The following is a 17,233-nucleotide window of genomic DNA, read 5'->3' on the forward strand; positions in this document are numbered from 1 at the left end:
TGATGAATAAGGAGGTTGAGCATTTCTTTAAGTGTTTCTCAGCCATTTGATATTCCTCTGTTGAGAATTCTCTGTTTAGTTCTGAGCCCCATTTCTCAATTGGGTTATTTGGTTTGGTGGTGTTTAATTTCTTGAGTTCTTTATATATTTTGGATATTAGACCTTTGTCAGATGTAGGGTCTTTTCTCAGCATGTAGGCTGTCACTTTGTTCTGTTGACAGTGTCTCCTGCTTTACAGAAGCTTCTCAGCCTCATGAGGTTCCATTTATTATTTGTTGACCTTAAGGCCTGGGCTGTTTGTGTTCTGTTCAGGAAGTTGTCTCCTGTGCCAATGTGTTCCAGGCTCTTCCCCACTTTTTCTTCTGCCGATTTAGTGTCTCTGGTTTTGTGTTGAGGTCTTCAATCCACTTGGACTTGAATTTTGTGCATGGTGACAAATAAGGGTCCAATTGCATTTTTTTTTTAACACATAGACATCCAGTTAGGCCAGCACCATAAAATTATTTTTATAAAATTGTGTTTATTTCTCAGTTTTTCTCCTAACCAGGCTATCACCCAAACAACTGGCACTCTTTTATATTATTTCTTAGACAAGCTTTACAGCACAACAACTGAGCAGTTTTCACTCTATCCTTAATCTTCTAGGCTAGTCTGGTTTCCTCCCTGCATAAATCCGAGAGATATGGCTTTCCCTGCTGAGCTTTCTCTTTCCTGATGTCTCCTGGACCTTTGCCTCTGGCTGAGTCCCCTTCTTCCTCCTCTAGGTTCGCCTTCCGTGTTAGCAGGCAGTCCAGCCCTATTCTCCCCTCTGCTCAGCGACTGGCTGTAAGATGCTTTGTCATATAAGGGGACAATTGGGGAGCAGCGTTTACACAACGTCGAGACAGGAGATTCTCAGAACAAGGATTGCAACCAGAAAAAGGGCGGGGGGAGGTACAGAAATCAGCATTTGAATTACACAATAACCTTATGCCTACAGAAATGTCTCATAGAAGTTTTACAGCTGTGTTTACCATATCCAAATCCTAGAAACATCCAGATAGTTTCCAGGCCATAAACAGTTAAGTAAATCATATCGCATATATACTTAGCAATAAAGAAGTAATTAACCGTTGCTGCACACAATAACCTGAGTGCATCTCAAGAGAACTATTCTGTGTGGTAAGTACCAACCCTCAGAGGATACGTAGCAATTATTCCACTTGTAAAACATTTCCAAAAGCCAAAAACTGAAGCGGAGAGCAAACGGGAGGCTGTTAGGGCTTAAGGAGCTGTAAGGAATTGTGGGCGAGAAAGAAGTAGTTGCTGTGATACAACGCTATAAGAGATCCAGTGATGTTAGAAATCATTTTCACTGTACCAATGTCAACTTTTTGTACTACACTGCAGTTTCACATAAAGATATATTAACATAAAAAATGCGCTGAGTATACATTTAACATATGTTTTCACACAAAACAATATATTGTCTGATCTTATATTTTAAATATGACTACAGTCACCACATATGCCTGTGGCTTGCCTGTTACTCTCTTCAGTATAAACAGTGAGTACAACTGAAATATGGGCAAAGTAGATAGATGGATGCTTGATCCCATAGTTAGAGACCACTACACCTTGATTAAAACATTCAAAAAACAAAACCAAAAATTCAGTGTCACTTACTGAGAGAACAAAGAGCAACAGAGTGTTTCTTCATTGCCCATGAAAGTGGAAAACAGTGCAGCCGTGTTCAAGAACAGTATGTCAGTTTCTTATAAAGCTCAACTTTATAAGTATGTTCAGCACACAGAAAACAGTGCAGCCATGTTCAAGAACAGTGTATCAGTTTCTTATAAAGCTTATAAAGTATGTTCAGCACACTCATATGCATATATTAATATTACCCATAAGTTGCCTAGTTGTCTTCTCAAGGGATAAGGAACTTGTGTTCAAAGTAAAACCCGCACATAAATGCTTATAGCAACTTTTGTTTAGCCCAAGCTGTTCCACATGAATTGAACTGATGAACTGTGGAACTTTCATGCGATGGAACAAATAAAAATAAGCAAAAAAAAAACCCTCCAGATTTTCATAAAGAGACATATATATTCATAACAAATAGATGAACGATAGCTGCACTCTGCTAAGCAGGAGAAGCCATACCCAAAGACTGTACACTGTTTAGTGTGCTCCCATGATGGCTGGGAAAGGCAGAACTACAAGGTTGGGGAAAACAGATCAGTGGTTGCTAGAGAGCTAGACAGGGGATCTGCTGAGTATAATAGAGAAGCACAAAAACCATGCTTCGCCTGATGGAATTGTTGTGTGTGATGGAAGCGGGACACTGACTACGAGCCTCACAGCCCAGTCCACTAGGGCAGCAGAACTGGACTCAGGGGGTTAAAAGTAACCAGAAAAAGCGGGACATGAAGTCGGAAGGAATATATGTGCTGGGAGCTCTGAAGAAAGCTGGGCGAGTGCAGGGGCACAGATAGAATCAAGATACATTGTGTGCATCTAGTACATTTTCAAAGACTAAACAAATATTTTTAAACCTCAGAAGGTCCCACAGAGTGAATATTAGCATGTGAAGAACAATTTAAATCAACCAAAATGTAAAAAGGCATCAACTAGATATGGACATAGATTAAAGTATAGACCATTTCACAGTAAACATCAACGCCATTATAGTGAGTGTCTTAATCAGAAAACATGGCAAACTTCATCATGGACTTAGTGTTTTCTTTTTCCTTTTAGTTTCTTCCAATAAAGCTTGATAATATATTCCACAAGACCCCTTCACACATTTTCTTATGTCTCTCCCTAGGTTTTATCCCTGTCTACACGAGGGTTTAGTTTGAAATGGCTTTAATAGCCAGCACTCCTATTGCAGGGTCATTAATTCATGCAAACATGTCAGCTTCCATAACATGTTTCCAAGTATAAGCAGAAGTGTTGGCTTCTGGCCGAGATAGAAGAGCAGGAGTGGACTTTACCATCCTGCCTCAGACAAACCAACTAGACGGAATCCATAACACTGGATTCCAGGCAACCAGGACACTGACACGGGGGGTGAGAGAAAAAGCCACACAACCTCTCAAGTCTATGGTCCTCTGGCTCTGGTCCTCTGGTCTATGAATTCCAGCTGCCCTGGTATTTTGGAACTCCTTATTTCAGTGTACCCGCTAGGCTAATTAAGTTCTTGTCACCTTAAAAATCAAAAGCTATCTTCTCTTTTGTAATTCTATAGAACAAAACAGAACTCTGCACCTTGTGGAATTTCATGGAGGACAAGGCTTCTAGAACTCCCTGTGAGCTCAGGCACCTCAAGACATGAATTAGTTAATCATCTTAAGCATAGTCCACAATGCTGAACAAACATATTGGTTTGCACTCAGGGCAAGCCTTTTGGCGCGTTGACAGCACACGAGCCTTAAGTTCTTCAAGCTGACCGGCAGGGAGGCAAGCAGAGACACACACAGTGGGTAGGCTATGGTCAGGTTTCATAATCGCTAGTAACTTCATCTGTCCCTGAATTAGCTAGTAAATATAGCTTTCTTCAAACAGCCAGCTCATAAATCTCCAGTTCTACCCAGGTCCTATTAACAGAGGGAGAGGGAGAGAGAGAGAGAGAGAGAGAGAGAGAGAGAGAGAGAGAGAGAAGAGAAGAGAAGAGAAGAGGAGAGGAGAAGAGAAGGGAAGAGAAGAGGAAAGGAGAGAAGAGAAAGAGAGAGAGAGAGAAAGAGGGAGGGAGGGAGGAAGGGAGGGAGAGAGGGAGGGAGGGAGGGAGGGAGAGAGGGAGGGAGAGAGAGAGAGAGAGAGAGAGAGAGAGAGAGAGAGAGAGAGAGAATTACAACATGAATGAAAAAAATTTTAAGTAAAAGTTGGAAAGATGTCTCAGTAATTAAGAGTGCTTGGGCTGGAGAGATGGCTCAGAGGTTAAGCACACTGACGACTCTTCTGCAGGTCCAGAGTTCAATTCCCAGCAACCACATGGTGGCTCACAACCACTCACAGTGTGATCTGACGCCTTCTTCTGTACATGCAGGCAGAGCACTGTACACATACATTTAAAAAAAAAAAGAGCGCTTGCTGGTGGCTTTACTTTTTAAAGATTTGTTTACTTCTATTTTGCCTGCACATGTATGTGTATAACGTGCACGGCAGGTATTCACATAGGTCAGAAGAGGGGTCAGAATCCCTGAAACTGGAGGTATGGAGGGCTCGGGGCCACCAAGTCTCTGGGTCCCCTGAAGAGCAGTGTGTGCTCTTAGCCACCGAGCCCCATCAGTGCTAGAGAGCCACTCTGCAGCCCCATCAGAGCCTACTGTTTTTCAAGAGGACCAGGGCTCAGTTTTTATGCAAGCAGGGGGACTTGAGTTCAAATCCCTGGCACCAATGTGGAGACCTGGGCACGGCCATGTGAGCTTGTGAACCCAGGAGGTGGTAGCACAGGTGAATATTGAGACATCATTGGCTATCCAGCCAAGGCAAAAAGGGTGAGCTTTTGAGATGCTCTCTCTCTCTTAAAGTAACATGGAAATGAGTTATAGAAAAAGGCAGTAGACATCCTCCTCTGGCCTCCACATGCATGTGTGTACACATACCCATGCTACCATGTGTGCACTACACACATAATACACACACACACACACACACACACACACACACACACACACACACACACCAAAACAAAACTAAGCCACTAACTATAGTCTCTACATGAATATGTATTAAAAGACATATGTATTACTCTCATTGAGAATGTGCAGAGATAATGCTTCTAAGGATATTCATATAATGACATTTAAAATCTTTATTGAAACAGGGAGAAAAATATAAATTAAACAAAAAAACAGGGCTGGGAAGGTGGCTCAGTGGGTAAGAGTGCTGCTCTACAAGCACAAGGACCTGAATCTGAACCCCCAGCACCCACATAAAAAGCCAGACACGGTTACACATGCCTGTAACCCCAGCACTGCAGGGGTAGACACAAGAGGATCCCAATAGCCCATTGACCAAACAGCCCAGCTGAAATTGTGAGCTTCTAGTTCAGTTTGAGACCCTATATTAAAGGAATAAGGTAAAAAAAAATAGAGGTAGATGATTCTCCTATGGCCTCTACAGGCACTGCACCCCAACACACACACACACACACACACACACACACACACACACACACACACACACACACTCAAAGACCTCAACAATGACAATCATTAAACTGAAGAAATTGAAGACACTAAAAACTGGAAAGATGTCTCATGCTCATGGGCCTGGAAAGTTAATATAGTTTAGAAAAAAAGTCACATTACTGAAAACAGTTATAGTAATCACTGATACCAATGACATTTTCATAAAAATAGGAAAAAAAACTTCTTAAATTCACATGGAAGCACAAAAGATGCTGAATAACTGAATCAATACTGAGGAAAAAAAAGAGCAATATTGCGGATATCACAAATTACATCACTGAGCCATAGTAACAAAAACACCATGAGGTTGGCACAAAACTAGGCATGGGCCCAGTGGAATAAAACATCACCTGTATAAACACACACAGCTATAGTCAACTGCTTCTCAGCTAAAGTGCCAATCAAGGAAAGGTGAAATGGACACGTAGTTCCCAAATGAGAAAGTTTAGGCAGACAACAAATAGGTGAGACTGTGCTGCCATTGCAGCAACCAGGAGAAGCAAGCAGGAGCACCACCAATACAAGCTGGCCTACATAGCAAGATTCTGTCTAAACATTAACTCAATCAATCACCAATTCTTTCATCAAAGAATTTACATCTTTGTTCAGGAGAGATGTTGTAGCCTTGTTGTGTCTTTTTCTGGCTTTGTTCTGTTCTGCTAATTGGGGTGAGGGATTTTACCTGCTCTTCTGGTTTTTGTTTACTTGTCTGTTTTTGTTTTTGTTTTTGTTTTTGGAAGAGATTGTAGAAGGCTGTTGGTAACTCCCTCTCAAAGATTTAGCAGAGTTCTTTAGTGAGATCTTCAGGGCCTCGAGATCTGGGGGAATGTTTCAATAAAACTTTAGTCTCCTTAGTGATAAAATGGCTGTTTGGTTTATATATTTCATCTTGGTAGTCATAGTTCTCAAGGCATTGGTGCATTTCTTCTAAGTTGTCAAATTTAAAATTATATGTGGGATACTCTTGTTAGCCACCCCTGTGTGTGTGTGTGTGTGTGTGTGTGTGTGTGTGTGTGTGTGTATGTGTGGGTATGTGTGTGTGTGTATGCATGTTTGCTAGTGCCTGCAGAAGCCTGAGGAAAGTTGAGTCTCGTTATAGGCTTGATGTGAGTGCTGGGACTCAAACTCAGGTCTTGGGAAAGAGTAGACAATTCTCTTAACTGCAGTGACATCTCTCCAGCCTCCATAATTTCCTTCTCTAATAAAAAAAAATTCTGAGAGTTTTCTACTTTTCCATTTATTTCTAGAGAAGTTGTAGTTGATTTCTGTAGCATTTTGATCATATTTGCTTTAAAATTCTTTTCAGATAACTGCAACATGTGGTTCACCTCGGTGCTGTCATCAGCTGGTTACCTTTTTTATTCAATTTGTCACTTTCTTGGCTGTTGGTGTATATTTTGGATAATTTGTCTGAGGTTGTGGGTCATATTGTATAGAGTCACCTTGTTATGTTTCCTATACTCTTTGCCATCTATCTTTTTCCAAGATCCTATAGAGTTGTTTTTGCTCAGCTTGACTTATCTATTCTGTTTTGTCTCCAATTGGCATCTGCTGGTGCTTTCTGAGAGTCTGAAAGGGCTTTCTCTGTACAAGTGTTGCATATCTCTTATGAAGGAGGGATGTGAGAGAATTTTCTTGATGGTGTCCCCTGCTGCCCTAGCCAGCAAATGGGGGGAGAATCTTGATGCCTCAAAACGTCCCCTTGATGGGGAGGCCTGGTGGCACTCAGAGGAAGGATAACAGGTCACCAAGAAGAGACTTGATATCCTATGAGCATATACAGGGGGAGGAGGTCCCCCTCAGTCACAGACATAGGGGAGGGGAGTAGGGGGAAAGCAGGAGGGGGGAGGAACAGGAGGATACAAGGGATGGGTTAACAAGAGATGTAATATGAATAAATTAATAAAATATTTTTTAAAATGGCCTCTAGGACCAGGCTGGCCGGTCAGTTTTCCTGGTTATAGCCACCAGCCTCAGTGTCTCTAGGCAGGGCAAGAGTCTTTGGCTTGCAGGGACATTGACATTTTCCTGACTGGGCCTCCTGCTCTACCTATGGGCATTTCTGACTAAACCCTGTCATGTTTAGTTGTGGTCTCTTTTCTGATGGGAGATGGAAGGGGAGTGGATACCAGGAAGAAAAGAGGTGGGGAGAGGAACTGGGGGCAGTGAAGGGAGGGAAGTCTATGGTTGGGATGTATTGCATGAAAGAGAATCAAATATATATGTATGAATATATATATACAGATTTATACTTTGCCAAGAGATAAGCTGAAAAGTAGTCCTATGTAATTTTTCTATAATAGTGCAACCTACTTAATTTTACATATGCATTAGCTATTTTTTTCCATTTTTAAATTCAAGTTCAGATTTCAAAAATTCTGAAAATAACCTCTGCCAAACACAGGAATTTAGCTTTTTTTTTTCACTTTTAATTATGAGTCTGGGGGAAAATGGTTGCTACAATCGGCTCTAAATTGAGCTCATGACCATACAGACATGGATATTGCTGATCTTGTACAATGTCAATACTGTTGGATCCATCTCCTTCCAGTCTACTCAGAGAAAGCCCACACATGTCACACACACACACACACACACACACACACACACACACACACATCTGTAACATATATATATATCAACCATGTGGAAAATGGGAAGCAGAAATAGTCCTATTACAAGAAGGGCACAGCTCTTTCCTCCTGGGACTCTGTGAGGGGCAAAGCCTGCCTAGGTGCTAATGGTTGGGACATCGCAACCCTGAACCATTCAGTTGTCCCAGGAGAATGGTAGCTTGAGATTTACTGGGAGATAGGATTAAATCAATGAAGAAAAAGGAAAAAAACCCAAAGTAGAAAAGCAGATATTTATTTGAGATGGAATCTTCAGCCCATTACATTAACTTTTCTTGTTTATACTGTGTGGTGCTTGAAAGTACTAAAAGTGATTTTAGCATTATTATATTATTATATGTAAGAAAATAAATTAAGTGTAGGGAAAGGAAGAAGAAGGGAAAAAAGAATGGAGACTATGGTTGTTGAAAAACTGCTTTCCTGTGGTTTTCCAGCATTGCAATAAGCAGCCTGTGAAAGGCACAGAGCAGTAGAACTTCCATGCTTACTCACACTGGAAACTTAGGAATGCTCAGGACCACAGGTGGGGATGCTTAATGTGGAAAAGCCCTCAAGAAGTTCCAAGAGAACAAAGAAGTTTCCATTGGAATTTTCCCATAATATTCCATAGGCCGCCTGTTCCTGAAATACGTTTGATTTCTTCTCTATGATCCCTGAGTTGTCATTATGAGAGTGTCTTGGTCCTGAGCACTGTGACCTAGCTGAACACTCGGGCTACTTTGTTCCCTAGGGATCGTACCCTAAGCTAGGGCTCCTTCCAACTCAGAGATCATGTGATAGGCAGAGGGCATGAACAAAAGGAAAGCTTACTACTAAACCCCACAACTCCTGTTTTGAAAATTCTTCTATTTCATTCTTAGAATCTGAGCCCAAACTCCAAGGCAGAGGGGCGTAGAGTCCTTGTCAAGGCAGCTGGAAATCTTGGTAATGCTGAGGACACGTGGGATCCAAGAAGCAGTCCAGTGCCTGGAAACTAAATGACCACACTCCGTCCGCTATGGGAGCTCTCTCTCTCCTGAGGAGTAAGAACACAAGAGCCACAGTCAACCCAATCTCCAGCCCATAACTGTAATACCCAAGGTGAGCCGGTTCAACCCGCTAAGTGGCGGCTGCCATATTTCTTGACCTTTCATAGTGTCGTTGATTTTTCCTCTCAATGACCTTCCCCGGACAACATCAATTTCTGACACTTGCTAATCTTATATTCTCTGCCCTTAATTGTTGTCTTTGTAAGACCTCCAAGTCTTCAGTAGACTGAAGAAAAGGCGTGCTTTTCACTTATCAGTTCGTCTCTCTACTTAGCAGGAGGACAGCCCTGCTCATACTCTGCACCCGTCCTCCCCAACCCTTTCACTCAATTTCAAACTTTAGTATTCCCCTAAATATATTTCTCAGACTTTTCCTGAGCAAACTCAATGGCTTTTCTTCAAAAGACCTCTCGTTGTGACTTTGTCTTTTGGTTTTGGTTGTTGTTGTTTTAGCATCCAGTGAGGCAAGAATTATGGCTTATGTTTCTCCAGCCTCTCTATGCATTTCAAGGAGGGGGATAATTTCATTACATTTTAAAAAATCGACTGCTGGAGTTTAGGAATGAGGCCATTGTCATTTCAGTTGTAAAGGGAAGACACCTTTCCTGTAATGAACAGTCCTATAGATATCGTGTAGGTATTTGCATCGTATTGCTTTAAAAATCTGTTTCTTGTTATCAGGAAAAGTGAGGTTTAAGGGCCAAGGTTTCTAATCAGAATACTCGGTGGGTGAATGTTTTCTGCCACAGAAGACAACAAAAAAAGGACAAAAGGACTCTGTTCAGCAAGACCTTGGCAATATCAAGGGATACTCAAAGCCGAAGGCTGCAGATCACAGTGCAGTAATACATTTAAGTAATAAGGAATTTAAGGCAATTTAAGGCTGATGTTCACTACAGAGCATTATAGGTTTAGCCCGGAAACAAGCACTGTGGCTCTCTCCTCACTACAACGGATGTATACGGGCCAAGTTTAGAAGAATCCAGGGTGACTTGGAACTCATTCTATCGGGGCAAGATTAGAAAGAGAGATATTCTGAAGGAAGTTAGAGACACAGGGATCATTCAGTCCGAAGCTACTGGAGTGGAAAGCTTGAAGTTCCTGCTTTGTTTCGACTGAGCAAAAAGGTCACCGGTAAGCTGGTGCTTCCACAGTCAGCATAAGGCCTGTGTTTCCCTGGGCACTGAGCTCCATGTGAGCCTAGAAATAGTTTCCTATTTCTCTGAGTATTTGATGAGGTACTTTAACGCATATTTTATTTTTAAAGTTATAGTAAACCTGTTGCTGATAAAGCCTGACTTCACAGTGTTTTTAACCTGAGGAACAGAGAAACCTCAAGTGACAGGCAAGCAAAAGTCACCCTCTAGTGGCCTGACTGTGCACAGTGTGCAAGCTCCAGTGCCTTCAGGAACCTGTGTGGGAAGCACCCAGCGCATCACAGAGACTCTTAGTCACAGCAAAGCCACAAAGACACCAAACTGGCCTCTTTAAGTGAGGTAATCATTTGGTCCTGGGCCTCTGGTCACTATCAGGATATAAATGAAAGGTTGAGTGCAATTCAGTGATATTTGTAGAAAACAAACTCTGACCACAGACAATGGGAATTTTAAAATTATTTTGGACAAAAATCCTTGCTTCTCAAAGATAGCTTTATAAATGAAAAAATTGTGGCAGAATTAATTCTTGTGGCACATCTTTGGTGATTAAAACAAAAAGGTGCTGATGCTTCGGGGGAATGGGGAAGCCATCCGTAGCCACTAGGAAGCTTTACGGGTTTCAGTGCCTTCTGTCTAAGGAAAACAGCACTGAAAAGGCTCAGAACCAGAAGGCTTGTTCAAACTTGGGCCTCATCTCCGTTGCCATGGGCGTTGCCCTTGTCACTCAACCCTTCTGAGCCCTTTGAGAATGTGGCATGGTTTCCCTTCCTCTAGGTGCTAAGGCTTAGACGAGCTACCTAGTTTAATTGGAGGATGAGAGAAAAAAAAGTAACCGAGGAAATTAGGGCTCAGACCTTGGAGCCAAAAACATGAAAATCACATTTTTTTTTCCTGCTAAAAGGAAGAGGCTAAGAGGTCATATAAGAAAAGTCACTATATATGACGGTGGTTCTAGACATCCGGCTTTGACTGGTTCTGTGCTTTCTTCTAGAACTCATATCACCGAGAAGCAACTGTGTCATGTGTGGATGAGGACACGCCTTAAGCTTCTGCTGAGACGGTCAAAGAGATGTGTGAGGGACCAGCCTAAGGCGGGACACCATTGGCACAGCTGCAGCTTGCTTCAATGCTCAAGGTCCTGCTTGTTTCTAATCTAGGCTGTGGAAATATGGTTGCAAAATTTAAGGCTGCAGGTGGCAGCCGAGGTCCAGCTCCCTGCCAAGGGGTGCTTAGTCATGCTGAGGCCCAGTCCCTCTGCTACATACAAGAACCTACCTCATCTACCTCAAGGGACATAGAAAATGGCTGACATGACAGTGAGGCAGAGATGGTCCTTTGTAAGCCCTGGGCCTCTTCTGCATCCTGCATTGACTAGGCCCTTTTGTAAATAAAATAAAATAAGATAGCGTGTCCCAGCCTGCTCGGACAGTTATGCAGCACTAGAAGGGCTCTGCTAGGCCTGTGACAGCTGTGGCCAAGGTCACTGGCTGAGAGACCTTTGCCCATGCCCCACCTTCCACAGGATGCCCCAGGCTCACCAAGCGCCTCTCCACACTCCCTTTTTTCATGTTGTTCTTGCCTGGAGTGACATCCAGTGAACGGTAGCTGGGTGGCTTCTCCTCAGTCCAGTTTGGGGACTGTGAGCGACGACGGCGGCGGCGGTGGTGGCGCTGGGTACCCTGGTTCCTGGGCAGCGATTCTTTCTCCTCTTCAGAGCTCCAAGAACTGGGGCCCGAGGGCGGGGGAGGCGAGTAGCTGCGATGCCTGCGTCGCCTGTGTCTCTGGGCGCCTTCCCGGGGACCTGGTTGTCTGGGGGGCCAAGGGGCCTCACTGGACGAGGGGCCTTCGCTCAGGCTATCCCAGTCTGACCAGGGCATGGAGGACTCGCTGGGCCTAGAGCGATGGTGCCTCCAACTCCAATGGGGGTCCAGCTCCCTTCTCCCCGGGGCCCAGGGTCTGATTCCTCGGTCCTGGAGCTCTTGGAGGAAATTGGAGTGATGTCGCTGTCTCTGGCCCTCACTCAGATCCCAGTGTCTAGAAGATGCAACAGGGTTGAGCCGCTGCTGGTGTGAGGAGTTGCTGGTCCTGGAGGACAGCGGGTCTCTGATCAGCGGGGGCAGGCGAATAACTCTGCGTTCCACAACCTGTGCAGAGCCCAGAGAGGAGAGCATGCTGCAAGGGTGGCCAGACTTGCCTCTAAGATCGGGAGGCAGAGGCTGAGCTGGGTTGAGGTTCCGCAATTCTTTCTCCAAATATTCTAGAACACCATTGGCCACCGGAGGGGGAGCGGCCGTCTGGGTCATTGGCATCTGTGGAAGGCTGGACCGTAAGGACAGATCTGAAGGAGACAAGGACAGAGCGCTCTGAACTGCGGGCCCCGAACATCCTCCTGACAGACAGGGCGTCAAAAATGTCACATTATTTACCAGGATTCCGCTCCCTCCCACCCGCCACCGCAAGACAGCCCGTTAGTGTGTGCATGCTCCTCGGCGGCAGTCTGCACTTGTGCCCTCACCCTCTGCCCTCCTCCTCCTCCTCCCATGGCTTTCTGGCAAAGTTTACCTCGCTGCAGCAGCGGGTTCATTGCATAAGATGAAACTTGGGAGCTCCTGTCCGCCCCCCAGTACAGGGGTTTTTCCATCATCTGAGGACCTAGGGCCTGAACCTGCTTCATGTAGCGGTGGCGGGCCAGGGCTGCAGGGGAAGAAGGAGAGACGCAGCCCCTTAGGCAGCGGGAGTCCCACACCTCCCACTTCCCTCGGCCTGTGCTTCCAGCTTTTCACCCTGGAGCCCACTCTTAACCTATTCTTGCAAGGCAAACTCAGAGCCGTCTGTTCCAAGGGGTAAAACAAGACTGTGGTGTGATGCTTACTCATGTTTCTAGCCCGAGGTGGGAGAAAAACGTGTGGGAGGAAGGCCAGAGATACACAAAGCTGACGTGAATGTAGAGATCCTTTTTGTTCTTCTCCTTTACTAACTACTGGGGTCCCCCCCCTCCCCAATTAGGGGTGGGACAGGTAAATGGAAGGGAAATATTCCCTTACTGAGGGTGGAAAGTGTTAAAAAAAAAAAAGCAACTATGAAATGTCTGCCACTTCAACCCTCTAGGTGCAGCTGTTTTGAAGCACTCACAATTTGCAGCAAGTGCAATTAAAAATACAAATGCTTATCTGTTTTAGATCCATTTTGAGGTACTTGTGGCTGAGTACCACTTCACTCCCAAAAGCTCCGCCTAGTCATGCGTGGAACAGATGCTTGCTGCTGTAAACGGCGACAGACCTCCACCCTGGTAGTCCCGTGGACTTCAGGGTTTGCCTGAAGGGCAGAAGGTTGGTATTCTGTACCCTGCTCCACGGGGTAAGAGGTCAGCTGAGGCCATTGAGAGGCCATCTTCCAACACAACAGGAAGTGGTTGCTACAGCGCCCCCAGAAGTTTCCAGAGCCCCAGCGCCATTGAGTCATAGCCCAGCCAGGGGGAAATCAAATGCACATCAATTGGAAAAAGCTCCTGAAGTTGCCACACCTTAATACCAACCTACAGCGCTGGAGCCTCAAAGGAGACAGGAACAGGGACTCGGCAGCCCCCTCTACTGGCCACCATCAGCACAGCAAATATTTTATGTATGCAAGCAAGCTAACCCTTCTGTCATCTCCTAGCCCCTCTCTGAGTTTTGAAAACAGGGTCTCACTCTACAGGCCAGGCTGATGTCAAACTTAACCTCCCGAGTACTGAGATTACAGGCATAAGCCACCACAGCTGGCCTTGAGAGATATCTTTTAATGTGGGAAGTAGATGAAGAAGTTGAGATTACAGAATTTGCATTCCGAGGCAGGGTCCATAGCAGCCCGAGGAACCAGGGTATGACGCCATTTCTGTGAGCTTGGAGCTGGCTGCTGAGGATTTGAGAACATTCTGAGAAACGAGGCCATCGATAAAGGTTTTGAGGTCAGATGGGCTCCAGCCAGCTAGACTATTCTAGCTGTGCAACTCGGAGATTTTAACGTCTCTGGGCTAGACATAATAATAGGTCTTTCACAGAGTTACTGGCATTAAATGAGGCAAAACACACGGGATGCCTGCTAGGTGAGCCCGTAGATCGAGACTCATTGTTATCATAATACATTGTCCATTTGCCTTATCTTCAGGAGATGCAGACACATGTAGAGTCTAAGCTGCACTAATCTTTGTCTCGGAGGGAAAAGCCAGGACATATGTTGAAAGCATACACCAGGGACAGAAATGACAACACTGGACCCTGCTCTGAAACCCGCGCTCCTCCCTCGCCCTCCACCCCCACCCCCCCAGCTGTGCCCGGAGACCTTCCAATCTCCCTTGTTCATGACTAATACCACTCCGTGCCACCTCCTCTCTACTGTCACAGAAACCCATAGCCCCTCAGTCCTTTGCTTTTTCTAACTGGGTAGTCCTGTCACCAACATCCTTAGCAGCTTTTGGGAACACCATAGCCTTTCGGACGCTTGCCATTTTAGCCTTAGGGAAGCACCAGCAGAGGCTTTCTGGCCCCAGCCAAGCAACAGGACCTCAAATAGTCTTCCTTGGGATGGGCTTTCCTTGGGGAACCGTTTTTAATAAAATATGCCTCTCCTCCTACTAGGCTCCCCATTGCTCAGGTCCCCATGAACTCCCAGCCGATTGCATCCTCTACATTAAGAACAAGAGCTAACCCTCACAGAGGGCCAACAGCGATGGGTCTGGGTTGTCAAGGTCTATGTAACTGGAGGAATCTCTCCGGTCCTCACTCTCACCTGCTGTATAAAGATAACTCAGAGGTATGAGAAGTTTCTTTAGTTCTTGTAGGAAAAACAAAATAGGCTTGCTTCCAAGATCTTTCACCTAAACGTCCTATGAGGGTTGTTTGCCAATACCAGGTGGGTTTTCGGGACCTGATAAACATTAGTGGGCATTTTCATTATTCCCTCTAGCCCCCTGTTGTGGCTCAGGAAGGTGGGAGCTGGCGGGGGGGATGGGCTGTGGTGGGAGATGTTCAAGGATCTCTGACATCCTTCCGGAGGCTTCCTTCGGCACCTTGCACATTTGTTTGTTTGTGATGTTGCGATTGAACCTGGAATTCTCATAAAAGCCACTGCGCTGTCTCCAGCACTGTACTTTGACTTGCAGCAATTGTGGCAGGCAGTGGGCTCCTTCACTTCTCCCTCACACACTGCCCGTCCTCCACACTTAGTAGTGACCCCTCTTCTCAGAGGTCAGGCTGCCTATACTCTTGCCTCTTTCCTTTTTAAGGCTAGGTCTTTCCTGGTAGAGAGCAAATGCTGCTTCTAAGGCTAGCACCTTCCAACCCATCTGTGATCACCTAACTACTTAAGTGGGCCTTTCATTTATTCCCTTTTGGTACTTTGCTTATAAACCTTCTCAGGGCTATCTCGGCATAAAAACACAAAACAAAACAAAACAAAAACAAAAATCAATCCAAACAAACAAAAACAGCCTCAAAACATTTCCCCTATTCAGAGATCTTTCCTTAACCATTCCTGCCCCTCACTGCAATTCATCTTGTCCCCAAATTTGTCGGGAAAGTTAAAAAGTGAGCCTGTCCAATCAAATCCAAGGGCCTTAACTTATGGCCTGCAGTTCTTATAAATGAGCAAACTCCAACCACTAAAGAGAAACCAAATCTTAGCTTCCTAGCTCACTGATCAAATGCACCATCCATGCCAGCTTTGCCCCAGTAGTGCCTGCGCTTAATGCCCTGTGGTCTAAGGAGTTTTCTTGTGGGGATTTATCTCATCTCTCATGTGACTACTCCCATGACAGTGCCTTCTTCATGGAGGATGGAACGGTAAGAAGCTCCATAGACTCCCCGGCTATTTCCTCCTCTTCAAAGAGTTTATATGGCCTCGGTTAGTCCATAGAGGCCATGGCAGGCCCTAGATGGGGCACACAGACATACATCACAGGGTTAACACTGTGCATGTGACTACTACTCCCCAGCTGTGGGACCTCTCTGACCTGGCCCGTGATACGGTGATGACGTATGCCTTTGGCGGCTGTGGTGAGGATTCGGTGAGGAAGTAAATGCAAAGGGCACACACAAGGCAGGCATCCAATGAAAGTTATTTCTCTTTTCCTGTAAGACACCAAGCAGCCTTTGAGCACAGGCCGGAAGCCAGACTCAGACCACTGACCTTGACATCATGGATTAACTTGGGTGTCAGTCATCATCATGAGTGATTGTCATGGTTTCCTTTCGAACTTTCTTCCTCCACATGGACCAAGATGACAAGAGTGGTTGTCTCTGGGGACTTAGCTTAGTCTATTTTTTTTTAAATTTCTCAGATTTTCTCACCAGTATTATGTGGTACTTTACATCATCAGAAAAGGGAAATGCTACTTTAAACAAATACACAAAAAGAAAGCCTCCACTTAAAATGCTTGATTCGACTCCCATCTACTTACTAAGGAAAGAACTTTGTAAAACATTCTTCAAATTCTTTTGCCTTTATCATCTATTCTGCAGCTTAAATTTTTAGGGCCCAGCATGGACTTATTATATTTGTGTGTGTGTGTGTGTGTGTGCATGTGCGTGTACATGTGTGTGTGTGTGTTTAGACAGGCATGCATGTCACACAGCACACAGGTAAAGGTCAAAAGACCACCTTTTTCAGTCCTTTTTTTCTACCATGTGGGCTCTCCAGAGATGGATCTCGGGTTGTCAGGCTTGGTGGCAAGTACCTTCCCCATTCAGCCATTTTGCTGGTCCAAATTTTCTCTTTTAGAGGATGAAATTTCAGTCCAAAGGAAGCTCATGTACAGAGCAAGATCTTCTGGTCCTTACCCCCTTTCCCTGCACAAGGTTCACGTCACCTGAGCCTGTCCTTCGGCCCCCAGACCAATGGGATCAGGAGCTGGGGAGGGGGCAGGAATTCACTTTGACCACCAAGTCCTCCACATGATTCCTGTGTGAACTCCAGTTTGAGAACCACGGTCTCAATATCTCCTCCTATGGCTCTTTTATCTCGTCTCTAAGTAGCATTGCGAAGTTGCAATAAGATACACACTCGTCTCTGTCCCTGGCTCCTGAAAGACAACTCCTAAAGTCCTTGGGACCTCAAGGATGATGAGTACCTTCCGTGTCCTAATTAGATGACTGGTGTTCCCTAGAGAGCTTTAGGATGGACACAGGTTGCCTGCCCCAAAGGCCAAAGTGTGGTCGGAGGGGTGGGATGTTCTCACTTCTGGGAGAGAGGAGTTGAATACA

General features: G+C 45.0%; 1 protein-coding gene and 1 long non-coding RNA gene across 4 annotated transcripts in view; one reads left to right on the top strand and one right to left on the bottom strand.

Moving 5' to 3' along the window:
* LOC311609429 lies at positions 1 to 11,481 on the top strand. The gene is made up of 3 exons (XR_014783384.1): positions 1 to 3,467; positions 8,671 to 8,890; positions 10,987 to 11,481. It is a non-coding gene; the product is annotated as an uncharacterized lncRNA (long non-coding RNA).
* Positions 8,030 to 17,233, bottom strand: part of ILDR1 (immunoglobulin like domain containing receptor 1) — a 33,414-nt gene continuing 24,210 nt past the window's right edge. The window contains exons 6-8 of one of the 3 annotated variants that reach the window (XM_084802527.1): positions 12,558 to 12,689; positions 11,575 to 12,333; positions 8,030 to 8,825 (exon numbers count right to left, since the gene is read on the bottom strand). In XM_084802527.1, coding sequence (XP_084658653.1) covers positions 8,806 to 8,825; positions 11,575 to 12,333; positions 12,558 to 12,689 — 911 coding nt within the window. In that variant the 3' untranslated portion in view covers positions 8,030 to 8,805. Of the gene's footprint in view, positions 8,826 to 11,533; positions 12,334 to 12,557; positions 12,690 to 17,233 lie in introns of all 3 variants that reach the window. The other 2 variants (XM_084802526.1, XM_084802528.1) reach the window with 2 other exon arrangements.

The sequence above is a fragment of the Acomys minous genome, assembly GCF_964271855.1.
Source record: "Acomys minous genome assembly, chromosome: 11".
NCBI lineage: Eukaryota > Metazoa > Chordata > Mammalia > Rodentia > Muridae > Acomys > Acomys minous.